General features: G+C 38.4%; 1 protein-coding gene across 2 annotated transcripts in view; it reads left to right on the top strand.

The window, feature by feature from the left end:
• Window positions 1–24,745, top strand: part of ESR2 (estrogen receptor 2) — a gene marked incomplete at both ends in the record, with an annotated part of 67,160 nt that overhangs the window by 16,458 nt on the left and 25,957 nt on the right. Inside the window, 4 exons of one of the 2 annotated variants that reach the window (XM_081290002.1) lie at window positions 5,834–6,289; window positions 8,622–8,794; window positions 16,857–16,973; window positions 24,049–24,348. In XM_081290002.1, the coding sequence (XP_081146128.1) occupies window positions 5,871–6,289; window positions 8,622–8,794; window positions 16,857–16,973; window positions 24,049–24,348 (1,009 nt within the window). Of the gene's footprint in view, window positions 1–5,833; window positions 6,290–8,621; window positions 8,795–16,856; window positions 16,974–24,048; window positions 24,349–24,745 lie in introns of those variants that run through there. The other variant, XM_081290003.1, reaches the window with a different exon arrangement.

The raw sequence follows: 24,745 nt of genomic DNA, 5'->3' as shown, positions 1-24,745 counted from the left end.
AGGGCTTGGGGTGTGGCTCGGCGGTAGAGCATTCTTGGTTTCCATTCGCAGTACTGGGGTATAAAAGAAGGAGGAAAGTATAGGCTTAATTACCTTAATTACTGTGTATCCAAGTAGAGAAACTGATGTAATGATAATTTACAATGCTAACAAATGATTTCTTTTTCTCTTTTTTTGAAAGTCATAGTTGAAAAGGTAAAAACATACATATTTGATATATTTTGTCAAAGACCCATGGAGTGCTGGGGTCGTGGCTCTGTGGTAGAGCGCTCGCCTAGTGCATGCGAGGCCCTGGGTTTGATCCTCAGGTTCAGGAAAAATAAATAAATAAATAAAATAAAGGTATTGGGTCAACTACAGCTAAAAAATAAAATAAAATATTTAAAAAAAGACCCATAGTGATTATCATTTTCCACTCCCATTAGCATTGTAGAAAAGAGTCCCTTAGTCAGGTGCGGTGGTGCATACCTGTAACCCCAGAGAGTCAGGAGGCTGAGGCAGAAGAATGGTAAGTTCAAGGCTAGCCTCAGCAACTTAAGGAGGCCCTAAGCAACTTAGTGAGACCCTGTTTCAAAAACTGGAGGTATAGGGCTAGGGGTGTGGCTCAAGTGGTAGTGTGCTTGCCTGGCATGCGTGCAGCCCAGGTTCCATCCTCAGCACCACATACAAACAAAGATGTTGTGTCTGCCGAAAACTAAAAAATAAATATTAAAAAAAGAGAGTACTTATAAAAAAACAAACAAACAAAAAACTGGAGGTATAGCCCAGTGGTAAAATGTCCCTGGTTTCAGTCATTAGCACATATACACATGTGCACACACATGGAATCCTTGTTATTCCTGGTTTTTTTTTGGGGGGGGTGGGGTAGAGGGGATAAAATCCAGGGCCACTCTACCATTGAGCTACACCTCCTACCTCTTTTTATATTTTGAGATAGGGCTTTCTAAATCGCTGAGGTTGGTCTCCAACTTGTGATCCTCCTGTCTCACCCTCTCCAGTGGCTGGGATTCCAGGCATGTGTTGCTGGCTTTTTTGTTTGTTTGTTTTGTGGCCTTGCCAAGACAGTCTGTTTTCAAACATTTGAATCATTTGCCAGGGAAATATTTAAGTTTTTGTCTAATGTGTTAAATGAGATATAGTATCTTAATGTAGGCATCTCTTCTACAAATGAGGCTGAACATCTTTTTTATTTAAGAGTCATTTGCCTTCCTTTTGTTTCTGCCTGTGACTTTTGCCTGTTTTTCTAATGAGTAGTTTGCTCTTCATTCTAATCTGAGTTCTCCCCATGTATTAGAGAGATTAGCTCCTTGTTTCTAAAATAAATTGAGAATTGTTTTTCTTTCTTTTTGTTTTTATAATTTATCATTAGTTTTTTTTTTTACTTTGCTTAACGTATTTGTATGATATTTGGGTTTGGGTATTGAATTTATTGGTTATTTAAAAAAATTGCTTTTGGATTTTCAGCCAGAGTTCTCCCCTCTCACTCAGGTTGTAAAGGGATTTTCCTATGTTTGCTGCTGGTGCTTGTAGGGTCTCTCCCCTCCCCTCTCCCTTTTATCCCCTCTTCTACATTTATATTTCTTTCCCCTGCTTTCTTCTTCCATCTCTCTGAACTTTTTGATTTCTGGAGTTTATTCTGGTACAGTGTATGATATATATCCACTGTTCTTTTTTTTTTTTCAGTGGCTGGACTACCGACTATTGTTTTCCCAGGGATTTGAAGTATACCAAATTTCCAAAAAGTTTTGCTTTTTTGGATTTTCTATTCTCAAATCTTCTATTTTCAGATCTTCTATTCTCTTACAGTAGTGTTGCGGGAAACAGACTGATCCACAAGGAGCAAGTAGCACTCAGAGAGGAGAATTCCAAAGTTTTAATTTTATGCAAGTGGGCCCAGAGGAAAACAAAAACTCCAAATTCTGAGCCCTGATCTGAAGTTTCTCACAATATTTATAGGTTATTTCAAGTCATCTTAGAACCATCCTATCATTGGGGCTTTTCATCTTTTTTAAAAAAAAATCCTAATCTACGCAGCTGAAGGCCCTGTGCAGGGTCTCTAACATAAAGCATGCTCACAAAAACAGATAAGAAGAAAACTGTTACATTTTAAGAGGGAGTAGTCAGATTCCTAGGGCAGTTATTTACAATACATGGTTAATTAGGCTTCCTGGAGAAAGGCTTAGAGAAGGGAGTGGAATTGACCCCTTCTCCAGGCATTGGTTTCTTACCATAGAGTTTTTTGTAATTTCTTTTCACAACCACGTCTGGTTTTGCCATCACAGTAGTAGTTTTGAGTTAACTCAGGGGATAGAATCTATAAATACTTTCAACAGGGGAAATCTTTTGTTTCTATTTTTTGAGATGGACATCTTGCTAAATTGCCTAGCTTTGTCTCCAACTTGCAATCCTCCTGCCTGTGCCTCCCAAGTAGCTGGGACTACAGGCTCTACCAGGATACTCAGCTAACAGGGGAAGTTTAAAGAATTACCAACTACGGTAACAGATTAAGTATAAAAGATAAGGAAACTCTCTTTGGCACCCCATGACTGAGGAGTAACACCTAAGGAAGAACAAATTTGGAAGGAGTTCAAACCTCACTGGATAAGCAAGGTTTGGCCATGAAGTAGCAGAGGTGTTGATTGATTTAGCCTGGCTGGTCTGGCATTGCAGGGCCAGCAAAATGCACCCTCTAAAGTGCCCCTGTGCAGATGGCAGTCAGTAACCAGTGTGAATGCATGGTCAATGTAGGTCCAGGTTCCCTCAAGGCCAGAAGGCCTTCACAGCATGCAAGTTGTAGAGTGATTTCTTCACCTCCTTCCCTGTCTCTTCCACTTCTTCCACTGAACCACATCCCCAGGCCTTAAAAAAAAAAAAAAAAAAAAAAAAATATATATATATATATATATATATATATATATATATATATTCTCCCTAAACTGTTTAGGACCTCTCTAAGTTGCTGAGACTGGCTTTGAACTCTCAATCCTGTTGCCTCAGCCTCCCAACATGCTGGGATTATGGGTATGTGCCACCTCTCTGGATAAGGTGATATTTCTTAATGAATTCCTTTGAGATGTTGACCCTTTGGGCCACAGCCTGGATGGGTGGCTGTGGAAAAGTCATCACCAACCTGAGGCTACAAGATGCAACAAAATGAAACTGAATCCCCTCCTCTCACCATGCACAAAAGTTAACTCAAAATGGATCAAGGAGCTGGATATCAAATCAGAGACTCTGCGTCTGATAGAAGAAAAAGTTGGCTCCAATCTACATACTGTGGGGTCGGGCTCCAAATTCCTTAATAGGACACCCATAGCACAAGAGTTAATAACAAGAATCAACAAATGGGACTTACTTAAACTAGAAAGTTTTTTCTCAGCAAGAGAAACAATAAAAGAGGTAAATAGGGAGCCTACATCCTGGGAACAAATTTTTACTCCTCACACTTCAGATAGAGCCCTAATATCCAGAGTATACAAAGAACTCAAAAAATTAGACAATAAGATAACAAATAACCCAATCAACAAATGGGCCAAGGACCTGAACAGACACTTCTCAGAGGAGGACATACAATCAATCAACAAGTACATGAAAAAATGCTCACCATCTCTAGCAGTCAGAGAAATGCAAATCAAAACCACCCTAAGATACCATCTCACTCCAGTAAGATTGGCAGCCACTATGAAGTCAAACAACAACAAGTGCTGGCGAGGATGTGGGGAAAAGGGTACACTTGTACATTGCTGGTGGGACTGCAAATTGGTGCGGCCAATTTGGAAAGCAGTTTGGAGATTCCTGGGAAAGATGGGAATGGAACCACCATTTGACCCAGCTATTGCCCTTCTCGGACTATTCCCTGAAGACCTTAAAAGAGCATGCTACAGGGATACTGCCACATCGATGTTCATAGCAGCACAATTCACAATTGCTAGATTGTGGAACCAATCCAGATGCCCTTCAATAGATGAATGGATAAAAAAAATGTGGCATTTATACACCATGGAATATTACGCAGCACTAAAAAATGACAAAATCATGGAATTTGCAGGGAAATGGATGGCACTAGAGCAGATTATGCTTAGTGAAGCTAGCCAATCCCTAAAAAAACAAATACCAAATGTCTTCTTTGATATAATGAGAGCAACTATGAACAGAGTAGGGAGGAAGAGCAGGAAGAAAAGATTAACTTTAAACAGAGACATGAGATGGGAGGGAAAGAGAGAGAAAAGGGAAATTGCATGGAAATGAAGGGAGACCCTCATTACTATACAAAATTACATATAAGAGGTTGTGAGGGGAATGGGAAAATAAACAAGGAGAGAAATGAATTACAGTAGATGGGGTAGAGAGAGAAGTTGTGAGGGAAGGGGAGGGGGGATAGTAGGGGATAGGAAAGGTAGCAGAATACAACAATTACTAATAGGGCATTATGTAAAATTGTGGAAGTGTAACCGACGTGATTTTGCAATCTGCATTTGGAGTAAAATTGGGAGTTCATAACCCACTTCAATCTAATGTATGAAATATGATATGTCAAGAGCTTTGTAATGTTGTGAACAACCAATAAAAAAAAAGATTGCAGAGGGACCTTGTTTATTATTGAAAGAACACAGTGTATTTGAATATGTTAATAATATTAGCCTGGATCATTGATCTTCTTTAGGGTTTACCTGTCTATTCCTATTTTTCCACATGAGCTTTCAAATAAACTTCTCTAGCTCCAGAAAAAGCATACTTGATGGCATTTTATATATTCTTTTGGTTTTTAGTTTTCAAAAGTATTTTAGAAGACCAACCAGGAGGTCCAATTGTCTCAGCACAAACTTCATTAAACCTGTCCTTGTCACCAGTGCATGATATAGCCATCCAGATGATACCTTTTGTCACATTGAAATTAATCTGTTAGATGACTCTAAAGTGGAAAGGCAGCCAACTAGGAAAAGGCTTTAAGTTGTAGTCATTTCCAGATGGATGAAGAACCTTCAAGTTTCTGGCATTAGCAGATGGGTTCTATTACCTGACTGGTAAGAGAATAATGTTAGGCTTGTCAGAGCCTCACTAGAACTCACAAAAAGTTCAAGGGTACTTATGGTCGCATTCTATGGCCATATGTTGCTACTGTTAATGTCTGTTTCTTTTTTAAAATTAAAAAAAATAACCTTTTAAATTTTTATGTGGTGCTAAGGATTGAACCCAGTGCCTCACATGTGCTAGGCAAGTGCTGTACCACTGAGCCACAACTCCAGCCCATTAATGTCTGTTTCTATTGAATAAAACACCTTCATGTGGGCTCTGGTATGAACTGGTGTCTGCTCTAGTATAGACTGAGCAGGCCTCATCACTGGTTTATCTTATGCTTGTATGGCTTGATTTTAGTTTTGTATTCCCTGTAAAGGAATACCACCGTTGAACTCAACACAATTTATAGTGAAATAAAATTAAAATATCGTAGAATAAGTTATCATGGTTAAATAACCACAACAATGAAGCAATAAAGAAGTAAATGAGGATTGGGATTATGGCTTATAAGTAGAGCATTCACCTACTATGTGTGAGGCCCTGGGTTTGATCCTCAGCACCACATAAAAATAAATAAATAAAATAAAGATAGTGTGTCCAACTACAACTAAAAAATAAATATTAAAAAAAGAAGTAAATGAATGAGAGTTTCATACTTCACATTCCTACCCCTCTGTAGTTAATATTTTCACATGTATCTTTTTGGATGTATTTGTAATCCCATACAAAGGTGTGCATTTATAAAAAAATGTTTGAATACTTTTTAACAGTTACTTCTATAGCTCATAGCCGTATCTTTTATTTCTCTTTACAGCCATTATACCTGCCCATGAGTCCTTGAGTCCTTTATAATGTCCCTTTGTGCCTCTTCTCACAAGGAGTTTTCTCAGCTGCTGCCTGTTCAAGACATGGATATCAAAAACTCACCATCTAGCCTTAACTCTCCTGCCTCCTACAACTGCAGTCAATCTGTCCTACCCCTGGAGCATGGCCCCATATATATCCCTTCCTCCTATGTAGAGAGCCATCACGAATATTCGTCCATGACATTCTATAGTCCTGCTGTGATGAATTACAGTATTTCTAGCACTTCAGATAACAACGAAAGTGGGCTTGGTCAACAGACAGCAAGCCCACATGTGTTATGGCCAACTCCTGGGCACCTGTCTCCGTTAGCAATTCACTGTCAGTCCTCACTTCTGTATGCAGAGCCTCAAAAGAGTCCTTGGTGTGAAGCAAGATCACTGGAACACACCTTACCTGTCAACAGGTAAATGTAGTCTTCATTCTGAACTGCAGTTGGTGGGCATGATGCACTTTGCTCTGTGGTTTAATGAGAAGAAAGATGTGTGTTATACAAGGTCTTTATTTTGTCACCTAGATAAATTAGAGCACCGAAAACATATGATACCCTCATTAAAAGGTTGTGCTTGTAGATAGGTATCATGGGGAGAATTCACTATCGTGACCACTGTCTTTATGTGATGAAGATTGACCTTGAATCAGGCTGGGGTTGTGGCTCAGCAGTAGAGCACTTGCCTAGCACGTGTGAGGCCCTGGAATCGATCCTCAGTTCCACATAAAAATAAACAAAATAAAGGTATTGTGTACAACTAAAAAATTTTTAAAAATTTAAAAAAGATTGACCTCGAATCACTTTCCTCCCAATGAAGCTATTTGGGTTTGAAAAATAAATCTTTACTTTCAGGTTAGAATCTTTTTGTGAGTCACAACTTAGTGTTCAGGACAAATTGTTTCCAGGATAAAAGTAAACAACATGCTAGCCATGTGAAGGCTGAAAAGGTAATTAGTACAAGCTTTCTAAACCATGAACTAAAACAATACTTTAAGAAGTTTGGTGAGAAAATGCATAAATGTAGGCTTCTGTTAAGTTTTTCTGAAATTAAATATTTGAGCTCTTTAAATGCAAGGTAACATGATGAATTATTTCAGTCTAAATTTTTATATTTTTAATAATTAGTATGGCTGTAGAGGGAAAGGATGGTATCAAAAGAAGGACAAAGAAGAAATAAACTTCTAAAACAAGCAGAATGCTACGTTAGGGCATGTTGGGTATTGAAATTCATCACTTTTGAGAAATCAGGCAGGGGATATGGCTCTGTGATTGAGCATGTGCGTGGTGCATGTGGGACCATGGGTTCAATCCTCGGCATACATATTTAAAAAAGGAACTTTGAGAAAATGTTATATAATAATTTTAGTTTTCTTCTTTTAATAACAACTTTGTATTGGTGGATAAAAAAGAATATAAAAATTGTAGGTAACTTAAAAAATTTGTGTTTTGTGGTGTGTGTGTGTGTGTGTATTTGCATGTATAGTATCTGAATATCCAATTGTTCTCCACTATTTTTTTTTTTTTGTAACAGGGATTGAACCCAGGGGCACTTAACCACTGAGCCACATCAGTGTTGTTGTTGTTGTTGTTTTAATTTTTTGTAGTTATAGATGGACAGAATGCCTTTATTTTGTTTATTTTAATGTGGTGCTGAGGATTAAACCCAGTGCCTCATACATGTGAGGTAAGTGCTCTGCCACTGAGTCACAATCCCAGCACTCTGCCACTGAGCTACAGCCCCAACCCCCCTGCCCTTTTTATGTTTTATTTTGAGACAGGGTCCGGCTAATTTGCTGAGGCTGGCCTCAAACTTGCTATCCTCTTGAGCTACTGGGATTACAGGTGTACACCACCACATTCAGCAAAAATGTAGAAAACTTTTTTTGGGGGGCAGGTACTGGAGATTGAACCCAGGGGCACTCAACCATTGGGGCACATCCCCAGCCCTTTTTTGTATTTTATTTAGAGACAGGGTCTGACTGAGTTGCTTAGCACCTTGATTTTGCTGAGGCTGGCTTTGAACTCATGATCCTCCTGCCTCAGCTTTCCGAGTTGCTGGGATTACAAGTGTATGCCACCATGCCCAGCAAAAAATTATAGGTAACTTTTTTTTTTAATAGGTAACTTTTTTGAAGTAATGTTGGGTTGGGGGCATATAGCTCAGTGTTCAAGCCCTCATCTCACACATATGACACACTGGGTTTGATCCTCAACATTATAAAACATAAATAAATACAGTTTAAAAATATAAAAGTAATGTTTTTCTTTAAAAGAGGAAATATTTTTGTTTCTGAGCTTGAATTCTAATAAAAGTTTTGTTAATATTTGGACAAATTAAGTAATAAGTCAGTAATACCCCTACTATTCCCTTTTCAAAACAAACATGCTCAGACAAAATTAGGAACTTGCCAGGTGTGTTTTTAGTGCCCCCTAGTGTTCCCTTGCTGGGTTCTGTTCCTCCTTGGTGTCCCTTGCCCTGAAGCAAGCTTTGAGCCTCTGTTTCCTTCCTGTGCATGGATGGGCATAAACTCACCTAACCACTTTCACACATCAGTCATTCTCCACATAGATCTGATATCAGTAACAGAGGTTCTGCTCCATCAGATTTCCTAGAATACATTTATCATGAGTCCTGGAAGGCAAAGAGATTAAATTAGACTATGTTCATGCCTTTTTTTCTTCCCCCTAAAAACCCTTTCTTTCTCTTCATGCTCTTTTACAATGGATATTTTCTTTGCCTTCCCAGAGAGACACTGAAGAGGAAGGTCAGTGTGAACCATTGCACCAGCCCTGTTACTAGTCCAAGTTCAAAAAGGGATGCTCACTTCTGTGCGGTCTGCAGCGATTATGCGTCTGGATATCACTACGGAGTCTGGTCGTGTGAAGGCTGTAAGGCCTTTTTTAAAAGAAGCATTCAAGGTACAAGAGTATTGTTACTGCTCTTTTAGTTTTCCACTTTTGCTTTTAAACAGTTTTGCAGAGATGACCTGGTAGAAATTTCAGCAATGATCTGTTTGATACATTCTATCCACGTGAAGATTGGAGGATCATATGTATTTGGGAGTGGGCTGGGAGGAGCCGGTATGTGGGTTGTTTCAAGTGCACAGACTTTATCTTTGATTGTCTTGTTCTATGCCACAACCCTAAGGTCATACAGCCAACTCAAATGGGTCTTGCTCCTCCTTTTACCCCCAGGATCATGGGGAGATGTCCAGTTACAGTTTCAAAAAGATAATGCTTGGAAAAGGTGCACTTGTTAGAAGGTGCAGAGGTTTAATATAGGGCACGCTTAACAGGCCTGACAGTGGGATGGCTCCTGAGGAAAGGAGAATAAATAGATTTTATGGAAATGGTCAGAAATCAGGAATTCAGCTGCAGCGGACTTTGAGAATTGATGAAATGCTGTCTTCTTGAATTTAGAGTTTCCTGCATGGCTCCCTGTTTTCTGCTCTGGGATTAGATCATTTCTCTAACATTCTCCAATTTCCTTCTGGGCTAGGGTTCATGTATTTGGTTTGCTAATTTTCAAAAATCACCTTTTCGTCAATTTCAAGTTGTGCATGACTGGCCTCAGGACCAGTCAGCCCAATTCTGTATACATCCTTGCCATCACTCCCTCCCATGCCAGCCCTGATTGTGCTGAAGTCTCTTTGTTTGTTGGCTGTGTTCTTTTCTTTCTCTTTGCCTTGTAATTTCTTCTTCAGATGTCCCTTCTGGGCAATGTTCTTGTATAGAGCTCCTTCCCCCACCTACCTACCTTTCTTTTTAAATTTTGAGACAGGGTCTCTCGAAGTTGCTGAGGCTGGCCTCAAACTTGTGGTCCTCCAGCCTCAGCCTCCCAAGTTGCTGAGATTCAAGAATGTACCATGAGGTCTTCTTCCCTTTTCTATCAAAGCCTCAGTGCTTGTTTTTTGTTTTTTTTTGTACCAGAGATTGAACTCAGGGGTACTCAACCACTGAGCCACATCCCCAGCCCTATTTTGTATTTTTATTTAGAAACAGGGTCTCGCTGAGTTGCTAAATGCCTGCCCATTGCTGAGGCTGGCTTTGAACTCATGATCCTCCTGAGCTGTTGGGATAATAGGCACGCGCCATCGAGCCTGGCTTAGTGCCTTGTTCTTTTTTTAAAAAAATATTTATTTTTTAGTTGTAGATGGACACAATATCTTTATTTTATTTATTTATTTTTATGTGGTGCTGAGGATTGAACCCAGGGCCTCACACATGTTAGGCAGGTACTCTGCCGCTGAGCCACACCCCTAGCCCCAAGTGCCTTGTCTTGACCAATTAAGAACAGCAGCCTTAAGGGGGTTCATAGTGTGCAAATGGCAAATAGCAATTAACTTACCCACTGATAAGTGCAGATTAAGAGGAAGTTTTACCTGAAGCAGAGAAGCACCAATAGCACCCAGACGGTGGTGAGGAGAAGAATGTTGGTGGATAAAGTCATCTTTCTATGTAGCTCTGAAATTTACCCTGTTTGATAACCACCCATTTATCCTGGATCTTCCATGTTATAGCTCTTTGGCTTCATCTGAAGCTTCCTCTGTGAAACAGAGATACTCAGAGTTGTTCTAAAGATGAAATGAAGTTGATTATGGCAAATATATCTAATGCTTAAATATTTTTTTATGATTATCATAGCAGCGAATTATTAGGCCAGTTTTTTGCTATATGTGATGTGGACAGTTCACATTTCCTGAAATTCAGAACTGAATTCTTGATATACATTTTTAAAATTTTTGTGGTACTGGGGTTTGAACACAGGGATACTCCACCAGTGAGGTACACCCCCAGGCTATCCCTTTCCACCTTTGAATTTGAGACAAATCTAAGTTTCTGAGACTGGCCTTGAACTTGAGATTCTTCTGTCTCAGCCTCCTGAGTCACTGATATTAAAGTTGTGTGCCACCATACCAGCTTGATATGATTCTTGAATTCTGTATTTTTCTGAGGTTCTGGAATTTTACCCCTTGAGGATTATATATATATATATTTTAGTTGTAGTTGGACACAATACTTTTATTTATTGATTAGTATGTGGTGCTGAGGATTGAACCCAGGTCCTCACACGTGCTAGGTGAGTGCTTTACTGCTCAAATCCCAGCCCTAGGATTTTTTTTTCTTTTTTGGTACTAGGGATTAAACTCCGGGGTTGTCAACTACTAAGCCAAATCCTAAACCCACCCCTTTTTATTTGAGACAGGTTCTTGCTAAGTTGCTCAGAACCTCACTAGGTTGCTAAGGCCGGCTTTAAACTTCCGATCCTCCTGCCTCAGCCTCCTGAGCCACTGGAATTATAAGGCATGCACCACTATGCCAGCTCCTTGAAGAGATTTTGGTCCATTACAATTAAGTATGTCTTAAAAAAAAGAGAGAGAGAGAGAGAGAGACTCTTCTTTTTTGCTGTTGGAAAAACATCTGTCTGCCTGAAATATCTTTGAACCTTGAGACTATAGCTGATAACAGTTGAAAGTAAATTTTCCCAATGTCATTCCTTCCTCCTACATCAGCCAGGAATGTCAAATTATAAATATGCAAAAAGAAAGAGTTTATGCTGTGACAACTACTTAAGGCCTAAATGATCCTTTCTTTGGACCTTTTATATTTTCATAAATACTTTGCAGTAATTGAAAATGTCCACTCAAATGTCTCAAATAGGCCAGGATGGTACACTGTTAACTTGAGAAACTGGTTACGTTTTTGTTTTGTTTTCCTAATTTTAAGCTTGTCTTGCTAACTTGATTCATAAACTCCAGGACCACATCTTAATACATTTCCGTCCCTTTCACTGGATGAGTACACTGGAAGCTGTTTGAGCTGGGCAGTCCATTAGTGCTGAGCTTGTTGGCTTCTTCGCACACTAAGTTGCCATTAGAGATACTGTCATTTCTCTCCTGGGCTGTGGAGCACAGAGCAAAGGAACCCGGGGAGAAGCTCCTCATCATTCCTGGTCCAGATGAAGGCATGGCTTATTTTTTAAAAGCTTGTTCTTTATTTTACTTCTCTTTCCTATTAAAATTCACTTAATGAATATTTACTGAGCCCTGTACTAAGCTCTACAGGTACAGTGTTGAGCAAGACAACAGTTTGTGCTTTTTTTTTTTTTTTTGGTACCAGGGATTGAACTCAGGGGCACTCAACCACTGAGCCATGTCCGCAGCCCTATTTTGTATTTTATTTAAATACAGGGTCTCACTGAGTTGCTTAGCTCCTCACTTTTGCTGAGGCTGGCTTTAGACTCAAGATCCCCCACCTCAGCCTCCCAAGCCCCTGAGAGTACAGACATGCACCACGGCGCCCGGCTAGTTTGTGCATTTTGTTCACTTGCTGGTACTCAACAATTCTGTGAATGATGATTTTTAAAACATCAGTCCTGCAACTGCTGGGAACATATAACAACTTGAATGATTGTGGAAGACCTTGAATTTCAGAGAGTGCATACCTTAACATGTATTTCTGCCACAATACAACTGTCAAAATCAGGAAATTAACATGGATGCATTACTACCATCTAATCCTCAATTTTTCCAACGGTGTCCTCTGTGGCACAAGAATCTAGTTTCAGAACCAGAATTTGCATTTAGTTGTTATGTTTTTATTCTTCATTTGTCCAGAGTAGTTCTTGAGTCCTTCTTTGATTTTCATGATTATAAGCACTTCCAAAGATTTTAGGCCATTTTGCAGAACGTCCTTCACTTTGGATTTGCCTCACTTTGGATGTTTCCTCATCATTAGTTTTGGGTTAACATTATTGGCAGGAATATCTCAGAGATGATTCTGTAGTGATGACGCTGTGTTCTTCTCATTAGCTCCTTTCGTGTTGTGCATGATTTTAATTTGTCGCATTCCTAGTGATGTTCATTTTGGTGATTTGATTAAGGTGTTGTCTGCCAGGCTTGTATTCTGTAAAAGTTCTGTTTTTTCTTTATTTTTTTCTTTCTCTTTGTAATTTATGAGTCTTTTTGTTAGGAAATCCTTTGAGACTATGCAAATATTCCTGTTCGTCATTAAACCTTTAGTTAGTTAATTTGTATTATTATAACTTATGATATTCTATTTTTTGCAATGAACTATTATCTTTAGTGTCATTATTTATTATCCTGATGTCTATATTATTTCGGATTTGACCAGCAGGAAACCTTAAAGTGACTTCTATGTCTTTTTTGACATGTTCCTATAATTCTTTGGGCACTTATTCATAAGATGCTTCAGGCTTATCCATACTTTGCCTGTCCCAGTCCTGGGATAAGTTACTTCTCCATGGAGCCCCATTTTCTCCTAGTGGAGAATGGTATTTGTAGTCTGGCATGGTGGCTACAGGCCTGTAATCCCAGTGATTTGGGAGGCTGAGGCAGGAGGATCTCAAGTTCTAAGACTAGCTTCAGCAACTTAGCCAGACTCTGTCTCAAAATAAAAAATAAAAAGGCCTGTGAGGTAGCTCAGTAGTAAAGCTCCCCTGGGTTCAATTCCCAGCATACCCCCACCAAAAAAAAAAAAAAAAAAAAAAAGGGAGAAAGAAAAAAAATCTGAGTACTAGTTTTCTTCTTGCTCTGGGAATGTCCCTGCTTCCAGGTCTTCTTAGGGGACAGCATTAAGTAATATATATATTGTGTGTGTGTGTATATATATACATGCTGTAGAAGTGTAATGGAAGATTTGTTCTAGTTTCTTCCTGTTTGTGTATTTGCATCTTCTTTCTCTAACATGAAGAACCTGTTTCTTAAAAAAAGGGCCTAACCAAAGTTCAAAAGAACTTTTCTTTGCTAAATGAGATACTCATATTGGTCAAAAAAAAATTGTGGAGTATGTTAAAAAGTTGGAGTTTTTATTTGCCACTATGCAAAAGAAAAAAAAAAAGAGAGAGAGAGAAAAGTAGAATTCTGCATACATTATATTCAGTTTAAAGAATAGGAAAGCAAAATCCCTGTGTAACCGGTGCTCAGGTAATGAGACAGGATATTGCAGTGGCCATTCCAGTCATAGCTCCTTCCCTCCCTCCAGGGGTAAGACAGTCCTAACTTCTGCCATCCTTGCTAAGATTTTACCACCTGTGCACATATCCCTAAGCACTATAGTTTCATTTTCTCTGTTTTTGAACTTTGCATAAATTAAATTCTCTTCCACTGTGTCCTGACTTGTTTCTTTTCTGACTTATTTATTTATCATTGAGATTCACCCATTGCCCACTCTGGAAATCTGATCCATTTAGGCTTAATGTAAGAAGTTCAGGCTCTGTTGTTTATTAGAAAGATACAATGAAGAAATAAAGGCACCTCTAGGGATGGTGGTACACTCCTGTAATCCCAGAAGCTCAAGAGGCTGAAATAGGAGCATCAAAAGTTCAATTTAGCAACTTAGTGTGGCCCTAAGCAACTTAGTGAGACCCTGCCTCTGCAAAAAAAAAAAAAAAAAAAAAAAAAGGGCTGAGGATGTATCTTAGTAGTAAAGTACCTCTGAGTTCCATCCCCAGTAACAAAAATAAATTTAAAAATTTTAAAAAAGAGCTGGGTGTGGCCGCATACCTATAATTCCAGTGGCTCGGGAAGCTGAGGCAGGAGAATTGAGTTCAGAGTTAGCCTCAGCAATTTAGTGAGGCCCCAAGCAACTCAGCAAGACCTTCTTTCTAAATAAAATTTAAAAAAGGGCTGGGTATATAGCTCAGTGGTTGAGTGCCACTGGGTTTAATCAATCCCTGGTACCAAAAGAAAAAGAAAGGTACCCGAATGCTCTATTTTTTTATCTGTTTTATGATAGTCTCCATTTTCTAAACCTTTCTCAGACCCATGTGTCCCTTATCATCCTTTTTACGAATGTCCAGTCCAGACAGCCTCTCTCATTTACACAGCTATAGCAGGTTCTCACTTGGTCTCCTGTCCTCCATTGGTTCTGCTGACTCTAATCCATTCTCCATATGCATCTGAAATAACTTTTTTTTTGTATTAATAGACGGACAGAATACCTTTTTGTTATTTGTTTATTTTTACATGGGGCTAAGGATCAAACCCAGTGCCTCACACATACTAGGCAAGTGCTCTACCACTGAGCTACAGCCCCAGCCCATGAAATAACTGATTTTTGAAATATTTTATCTCTACATAGAAATAAAAGTGTAATTGTCTTAGAGGTTGTTATCTAACAAACAACTTAAATCTTAATGTCCTATTACACTGAGCATTAGTTTTTGTATGGGTGGATCTATGGGTTGAATAAGATGGTTCTATTCCATAAGGCTGGCCCTGGCCTTTGGGTTGAGTTCAGGTCTTTTCCACACATCCCCACATTCTCCTTGGACCAGTGGCTACCTTTTAGGCACTCAAGAGGTCAAGCCAACTGTTAGAACAGCACATTTATTAACATACCATTGCTAAAGTAAGTCCCAGAGTCAAACCCAACATCAGTGGTGCAGAAATGTACTCTGTGCACTCTAGCATATCACAGGGTCACAAGGTGGAGGGAGGGAGGGAGTGAAGCAATGAGAACAATAACCCACCACAGCTAAAGAAGTACTTTCTGTTCTTATGTAGATTGCTAATTTCTGTTTTAAAGTTTTGTTATTGGTTCATTATAGTTGTACATATTAGTGAGATTCACTGTCACATATTCATACATTCATATAACATAATCTGGTCAGTTTCATCTCCCAGAATAATTACTAATTTCTTTATTTGTTCCTTTTGATTTACTTTTCTTATTTGGTTATGAATTCACATAAAAAATATTATATTAAATCCCGAAGAGGGATATATGTAAAAGCATACAAGCAGTTGAATTTGGTAAGTTGATACACAACTCTCGAGGAATTCTTTGATTTGGAGCAAATCAATTTCATGTGACTTTCCCTTTCCATGTCCAAAGGAGAATATTTCTAAATGTATTTCTTTATTTATTTTGGTACTAGGGATTGAACCCAGGGCACTTAACCACTGAGCGACATCCCCAGCCCTTTTTTATATTTTATTTAGAGATAGGTCTCACTGATTTATTTAAGGCCTTGCTAAGTTGCTGAGGCTGGCTTTGAACTTGTGTTCTTCTTGCCTCAGCCTCCCAGCCTGCTGGGATTACAAGCTTGCACCACCGTGCCCAGCCTAAGCATATCTATTTTTTTAAATTCTAGTAATGCGAGGGAATAACCTATTAGCCAAAAAGCAAGGTACTGAGCTATTCTTAGTTCTCCTTTACTTGTTGTCAGGGTGTCACTTTGGCATTTGTATCTGTATCTGTCCCCTATCTCTCACGTGGATAATATGCTTTTCCCCACATTTTTTTTCTTGGTACATTAGAATTGCACATAATGATGGGATTTGTTGTTACACACTCGTCTGAGTACACAATATAGTAATATAATTTGGCCAGTATCACTCCTGCACTTATCCCCACCCTTCCTCTTTTCTACCCCTCCATCTCTTTCCTCTACTGATCTGCCTTTGATTTCCATGAGGTCCGCCCACACCTTTCTCTTCCTTTTTCCTCTCTAGCTTCCACATATGAGAGAAAACATAGTCCCTTGACTTTCACTTAACATGATGGTCTAGTTTCATCTATTTTCCTGCAAATGACATAATTTCATTTTTATTTATGACTTAACAAAACTTCATTTTATATATATATATATATATATATATATATATATATATATATATGCCACATTTTCTTTATCCATTCATCTGTTGATGGACACCTGGACTGGTTCCATCATAGCTATTGTGAATTATGCTGCTATAGACATGGTATGTGTGTATCATTATAGGGTGATAGCTTTAATTCTTTCAGATAAATACTGAGGCATGGTATAGCTGAATCATGGGGTGGTCCCGAGTCTGGTCTTTTGAGGAACCCCCATACTGATTTCCTTAGTGGTTGAACTAATTTACAATTTCATCAACAGTCAACTGGGTAATATTATCAGTGTTGTTGCCCTGGAAGAAATTTAACCAAAATATTTTAACAAGAACCTTCATTTTTTTTTCCTCTACTGTAGGACATAATGATTATATTTGCCCAGCTACGAATCAGTGTACCATAGATAAGAACCGGCGTAAAAGCTGCCAGGCCTGCCGGCTTCGGAAGTGCTATGAAGTAGGAATGGTGAAATGCGGTGAGTGTTCACTTGCCTTTTGTTGTATGGAGCCATGCCGAAAACTGTGTCTTTCGAGGAACTAGAGGGCACATAACCTGGATAAGAGATTTAGAACATAGTGATTATCTTCAAGTGTTTGTCACACCGTATTGACCAGTTCCCTATAGCTGCAGATGTCAGAGCTGGGATGAGTGTGATCAAACTGCCAGAGGCAGATTTTGGCCCCAAATGCGCAAGAACTTGCAAAGTTCATGTGGGTCTAGCAACAGAATAGGCCACTGCATGGGCTAGGGAACTTCTAGCCACTGAAATGTTTAAATAGGCTGGATGGCCACCTTCCTGAGACCCTGAAAAGTCCCATTCCAAGAATGACATCCTGATTTAAATGTCCACAGTGGAAACTTATGACAAGAAAGTAGAATATCTTGTGGGTTATTTGGGTAGCTATGGAGCAGTGTCTTGCTTCCTTCTACTAGCTTTCTAGAAGTGGAAAAAATACATACAGGAGTCAGATTTTGTTCTATGACGGTATGTATGTGTGTTTATATATGTATGCATAACATGTAGTACACTATATAGTATATAGTGTATATAATGTATAGTATATATACATGATATGTGTGTATACATGCTATACATACACATGTTAAAAAAAGAAGAGCACTTTAGTATAACAAGTCACAAAGATGCCTACTCCTGCTCTCTCCACCTGGATAGCTTTTAATTTACTTGTCTGTATACACTTTTTTTGTGTGTGTGTGATGGTGGTGAGGATTGAATCTAGGGCTTTGAGCTTGCTAGGCAAGCATTTTTCCACTGAACTACATCCCTAGCCTGTTTATTTTTATCTTTATTTTTATTTTGAAACACTAAGCTCACTAAGTTGCCTAGGCTGGCTTTGAACTTGCAGCCTCCTTCCTCAGTCCCCTCAGTAGCTGGGATTATAGGCGTGCACCATCATACCCAGTCATGCTTATTGTTTATATATATTTCATATCAGCTCTGCCTGTGCTTTTCTTATTCTTTTGCTAGCCTATATTTTGCCTGGAATTTGTTGTAACTTCTTTCTTGGTAACTAATTATTTGAAAAAATTAAAATGAGCATCTTTCTCTTTTTCTCCCTGATCATCTTTTAGTAGCTCTGCTTTTTAAACATTCTCTGGTTCTTTTCTTTTTCTCTGTATGTACAATAGATTAGAACCCTCACCTAATTCACAAGTACAGCAGAACTCTCTTAATTTGGTCACACTTCTTGGGCTTTTGTTTCTGAGAAAGTTTACTTGAAAGCTTTGAACAAAACTGTAAAGGACTAATAGCTAAGAAGGGGGAGAAATCACAAATTTAGGAATGTCTAAGTTGTTGCTCTAGTTCCCTCCCCCCGCCCCGCCCTTGGGTACCAGGGATTGAACTCAGGGGCACTCAACCACTGAGCCACGTCCTCAGCCCCATTTTTAATTTTATTTAGAGACAGAGTATCACTGAGTTGCTTAGCACCTTGCAGTTACTTTGAACTTGTGATCCTCCTGCCTTAGCCTCCCAAGCCTCTGGGATGATAGGCGTGCGCCACTGCACCCAGCCATGTTGCTCTGTTTTAAAAATGCTGCCACTGGGTGCTGGGGTTGTGGCTCAGTGGTAGAGCGCTTGTCTAGCATGTGTGAGGCATTGAGTTCAATTCTTAGCACTGCATGTAAATAAATAAAATAAAGGTCCATTGACAACTAAAAAATATTTTTCAAAAATACTGCAACTGGAAATCCAGAGATGACATATGGGTGTAGTCCATGCAGAAAGGTGATTTTTCCAGGTGTCAGAGATGAAAAAGAGAAAGCCTTTTGGCCCTTTGACAAAAAAAAAAAAAATTACAAAGAAAAGGTCTTTATTTTTAAGTTAAACAATATTTTAAGATGAGTGTGGTGTGTGTGTTTTTAAAAAACAATGATTTTCAGTTTAGTCTTAGGTCAAGGGCACATTGTGTACTAGGATCTGTTGGACAGCTCTAGGCCTCAGGGTTTAAAGCAGCACCCACAGTAGGAAGAGCATGAGGGTTGGACTCCTATGGACTGAGTGTCATTTTGTTTCTTTTCTTTTTAAAGAGAGAGTGAGACACACACACACACACACACACACACACACACACACACACACGCACACACAGAGAGAGAGAGAGAGAGAGAGAGAGAGAGAGAGAGAGAGAGAGAGAATTTTTTAATATTTACTTTTTAGTTTTCGGCAGACACAACATCTTTGTTGGTATGTGGTGCTGAGGATCGAACCCGGGCCGCACGCATGCCAGGCGAGCGCGCTACCGCTTGAGCCACATCCCCAGCCCCTCATTTTGTTTCTTTACTTTTGGCCTCTCTCCAGATGCCCTTCTTGTCTGTCCTTCCCCCAAACCTTCTACCCACATTCTACCTTCTATTCAGTCTTGGAGGATTGGTAGTCTCCCTACATTCTGGATCCTCCTGCACTATCTACATTCCCTTTGTAGTCATAAATCATGTCTCTGTGACTAATTTTTTTCTTCTTTACCTCTGATCTTTTCTTTCCTACTGATGTGTTGATATAGTTATTTAACATAGGAGGACAGCTGCCTAGACGGACATCAGAGATAAGGCCTCTTTACAAGGATGTGTTTCCATATAACTATCCAGGAAAACAATCTCAATAGCCACATATTTAGTCTGTATCCCTGTGTTGGGACAACAGCTCAGCGTCTTTCGAGTGTCATCTCTTTACTCACCTGATGTATATACTTTCAAAAAATGGATTTGGTAGGTAGTTGGTATAAAATAAGAGTTAGACAATAAGACAATAGTTACAAGCACAAGCTCTGGATTCATATGATTGGTTGGATTTAGATCCTGCTCCTGCTAGTTTCTAGCTTTCCTAACTTGGTCAATTTTTTTTGAGCTGCCTTGTGTCTGGCTCCTCCTCTCTGTATTGAAGATATTAATAGCACCTGTCCTTGTAGGGTGACTGTCAGCACAAGATAGATAATCTGTGTACGATACACAGTATCTGGTATGTAGAAGCTTCTGGTTGATGTTAGCTGCCATTATATCATTTATTACCGTCACCATCCATCCTCTTTGGGCTGGGACTATTTACTACACCCTATTTGTTAGTTTATCATTAAGCTCACTGAGAGGCAGCTGCCTAGGTTGTAGTGTCAAAGTCATAGCATTAGAAATGTCCTCATAGAAAATATGAATTCCTTCACAAGGGCTTTGTTTTATGGAACCTGAAATTTCCAGAACTCACTACAGGGCCTGGAACATAAGACTTGAAAGTCTTTCACATGGGGAAGGCACATCTCTTTTATACACTCCTTATCCTCACACAGGGTACAAAAGAGAAATGTGTGATTAGAGAAGTGCTTTGTAAGCCATACATTTTATTCCATGTTAGTCTGGAGTAAAATTGAACTTAAATATTTATAACACTCTAATTGCTAATAAAATGAAATATGTCTTAAGCCAGGCATGGTGGCTCATAGCTGTGATTCCAGTGACTTGGGGGCTAAGACAGGAGGATCACAAGTTCAAAGCCAGCCTCAGCAATTTAATAACACCCTAAATAACTCAGTAAGACCCTGCTCAAAATAAAATTTTAAAAAGGTCTGGGGATGTGGCCCATGGTTAAGTGCCCCTGGATTAACTGCCCAGTACCAAAAAAAAAAAAAAAAAAAAAAGAAAGAAAAGAAAAAAGAAAGAAAAGAAAGGAAAAAAAAGAAATGTATTTTAAACTTTTAATTCTTTTGGTAACAAATTTGATTCAACTCTTCCTGAGTGGATAGAGCCCTTCCTTTTACTATAATTAGCTAAGACTAAATTTCCTTGGGAGACATTAGTTTATATTTTCTCATGCCTTCTAGTTAATTAATTAATTTATTTTTGTACCAAGGATTGAACCCAGGGGGCAGTTGAGTACTGAGCCACACCTCCAGCCCATTTTATTTTTTTAAGACAGGGTCTCACTAAGTTGCCTAGGCTGGCTTTGAACTTGTGATCCTCCTGCTTCAGCCTCCTGAGTTGCTGGGATTCCAGGCATGCACCACTGTACCTGGCTCTAGCTAATTTATTTCATTGCTAATTTTATCTTTATTTTAACATCATCAAAAATGATCTGACATCAATTTTAATTAAGATTTTCTTTATGACCTGATATGTGAAAATTTTTATAAATATTTATGGTCTGTGTATATTAAGCTTGTCAGTTGTGCAGTTGACATGTTCAGCATTCTCACTTTTCTCTCAACTGTTTGCTCCATCAGTTGCTGAGGGAGATTACATTACTATATCCTATAATAATAGTATATTTGTCAATTTCTTTCTTTTATAATCACTTTTTTAAAATATATTTTTTTTAGTTGTAGTTGTAGATGGATACAATACCTTTATTTTATTTATTTATTTATTTTTTATGTGGTGCTGAGGATCACACCCGGCACCTCGCATGTGCTAAGTGAATGCTACTGCTGAACCACAACCCCAGTCCATTCATTGTATTTTTTTAATATTTTTTTATTTGTAGGTGGACATATACCTTTATTTTATTCATTTATTTATTTTTTTATATGGTGCTGGGGATTGAACCCAGTGCCTCATGCAGGTTAGCAAAGCGCTCTACCACTGAGCCACAACCCTGGCCCCTCTTCCATTGTATTCTGATTTAAAAACCCACATTAATAAAACATTTTGGTACTAACACAGGAATAGAAAAGTAGATCTCTAAAACTGAATAGAGAAAAGATAATTTTATATGTAATTATTTATTAATGAAAAGTGGTGAAGTCTTATTCAATAATTACTATTGGGAAAATTGTACATCCATTTGAAAAATATAACATGAAAATAAATATATCATATAATATCATGATATAATATAATGCATATAATATAGGTATGCATAAAATTCCAAATAAATTTGAATCACACATTGTTCAAGAAGACAAAGGAAAATATATAAAATATTGATATAAAGTAAAAATATTTGATTCTGCATTAAAGCTTCTTATGACAAATGACACCATGAGCAAAATTAAAGGACATATATCAAGTAAGATAGCCAGGTGTGGTGATGCATGCCTGTAATTCTAGCAACTGTGGAAGCTGAGGCAGGAGGATTGCAAGTTTGAGGCCAACTTTGGCAACTTAGCAACACCCTGCCTCAAAATAAAAATTAAAAAGGAGGGGCTGGGATTGTGGCTCAGCAGTAGAGCATTTGCCTAGCATGTGCAAGGCCCTGGATTCGAGCCTCAGCACCACATAAAAATAAATAAACAAAATAAAGATGTTGTGTCAAACTACAACTAAAAAAAAAATATTAAAATAAAAATTAAAAAGGGGTAGAGGTGTAGCTCAGTGGTAGAGCACTCCTGGGTTCAATTCCCAGTACCACAAAGAAAAACAACAATTAAAAAAAAGCAAATAAGGGCTGGGGTGGTGGCTCAGTGGTAGAGTGCTCGCCTAGCATGCATGAGGCACTGGGTTTGATCCTTGGCACCACATAAAAGCAAACTAATGTATCCACCTAAAAAAAACAAAAAAAAAAACAAAAAAAAACAAAACTAAAGATACATAAATAAATAAATATTTTTTAAAAAAGCAAATAAGATGAATGTTGCATCTAACAAAGTTATCTATCAATACTATACAAAGAGCCTTTGTAGGTTTTAGGGAATAGGCAATTAATAAGTAAAAAAATACAAAGGACAAACATATTAGTTAACCTTACTAGTAATTTTAAAGATAAAAAGTAAGGCAAGACTGTTTAGCCCAGACTTACAATAGCAAATATTAAAAATGTTAGTCCTTATAAAAGCAAATATTAAAAATGGTTTTTAGGGGCTAGGTTTGTGGCTCAGTGGTAGAGCACTCTCCTTGCATATGCAAGGCCCTGGGTTTGATCCTCAGCACCACATATAAATAAATAAATAAAATAAAGGTATTGTTTCAACTACAACTAAAAAATATTTATTAAAAAATGGTTTTTAATGCTCAATGGTATTATGTGAGAATAGGTGGTCCTTAAACTACTAGATTATAATTTTTGAAACACTTTTGGGGAGTAATCTGTGAATGTGTATCAAAATTTTAAATATATGTATGCCTTGGTTCAACAATTTGATTTCTTTGAATTTATTATAAGGAAGTAATTTGATACATATACAAAAATGTATGTTTATTATAATATTTAAACTAATAGAAAAATTGTAGCAAATTAGATTTACTTTAGCATGGGACTCTAAATAAATGATGCTATACTAATAGAACAGAATGCTATGTGCATTTTTAATTGTCATATGACATTTTTATTTATTTATTCATTTATTTTTTGTGGTGCTGGGAATGGAACCCAGAGCCTTGTGCATGCAAGGAAAGAATTCTACCAACTGAGCTATATCCACAGCCCTTCATATGACATTTTTAATGAAAAGAGAAAAAGAAGGTTATGAAATAGTATCTATGCCATGATTCTAATTTGGTTTATAAAATATGAAAATGTATAAAAGCATAAAAAGCTGAAAGTATTTATGTCCAAAGTCATTCTCTTCTCTATTTTCCAGATTCTTTTCAATTAATTTATTTGAAGTATACTTGTTTGTGTAAGTTTGTGACAAGAACACGTGTTACACATATGTGTATATGTGCATACAGATATGCATACATACATGTGTATGTATATATCCATATATTTAAAATATATCATAAAGTGTATTAACAATGTTGAAGTCCTAACTTTTCCCTATTTTCCACCTGAGGAAAATTCTTCATTTTGTAATTTGGAAACTGAGATATGTCCTCATGCTTTAAAAGAGAAATGGATTTAGTATCCACAGATGACCTTCAAATGGAGATTTAATACGCCTAAAATGTCAAATTTTTGATTTTGTTAATACAGTCACAACTATAGTATTCTTCAGTCCAGGCCCCAAGGCTCCAGAAAAGAAGTTGACCTTCTGTTCTCAGACGCTTTCTGAGAATAGATTCTGGTCCTTCAGTGATATCATGGCTATGTTTTTTCCCTGGCCATCAGGATCTAGCCTCTGGATCAGAGCAAACACTGTATGGCCATCTGATCTCCCCTTCAGGCTCCAGGAGAGAAAGGTGCGGGTATCACGTGGTGAAACGACAGAGAAGTTCCAGCGAGCAGCTGCACTGCCTGAGTAAAGCCAAGAAAACCAGTGGGCACCTGCCAAGAGCCAAGGAGCTGCTGCTGAGTGCCCTGAGCCCCGAGCAGCTGGTGCTCACCCTCCTCGAGGCGGAGCCACCCAACGTGCTGGTGAGCCGCCCCAGCACACCCTTCACAGAGGTCTCCATGATGATGTCCCTCACCAAGCTGGCCGACAAGGAACTGGTGCACATGATCGGCTGGGCCAAGAAAATTCCTGGTAGGGCTCTCTGAGTTTTAGCATTTCATTTATTTCTAGAAAGGACTGCTCCCAATATTTTTGGGTTCAGAGTACAGAGTGGATGTCCAGGACTTTGTCTAGATATTTAACAATTTGACATCTTAATTTATAACTTAAAATGTGTTCTTTTCTCCTATGTTGAAAACATAGCTTCAACATTTCCTGGAAGGCAGTGTGGTTTAGAATTCTTGGACTTCTCAGTTCCTCTCTACCTGACATGTTGGTACAGAAGGAGTCGTGCCTGGCCTGTTTCTGTTCCTAACTCCCTTCTTTTCCCTACTCCCTGGGTCCTTCCTTGCACGCACCCCATCCTCTCTGTACACATCTCCAAAAGACACTGCCTGTTAACTGCCTCTCATTCCTACATGTGGTCAGG

The sequence above is a fragment of the Spermophilus citellus genome (genome assembly GCF_964194105.1).
Source record: "Spermophilus citellus genome assembly, chromosome: 4".
NCBI lineage: Eukaryota > Metazoa > Chordata > Mammalia > Rodentia > Sciuridae > Spermophilus > Spermophilus citellus.
Note: the sequence above shows the minus strand (reverse complement) of the source record. Positions and strands in the feature narration are given on the sequence as shown.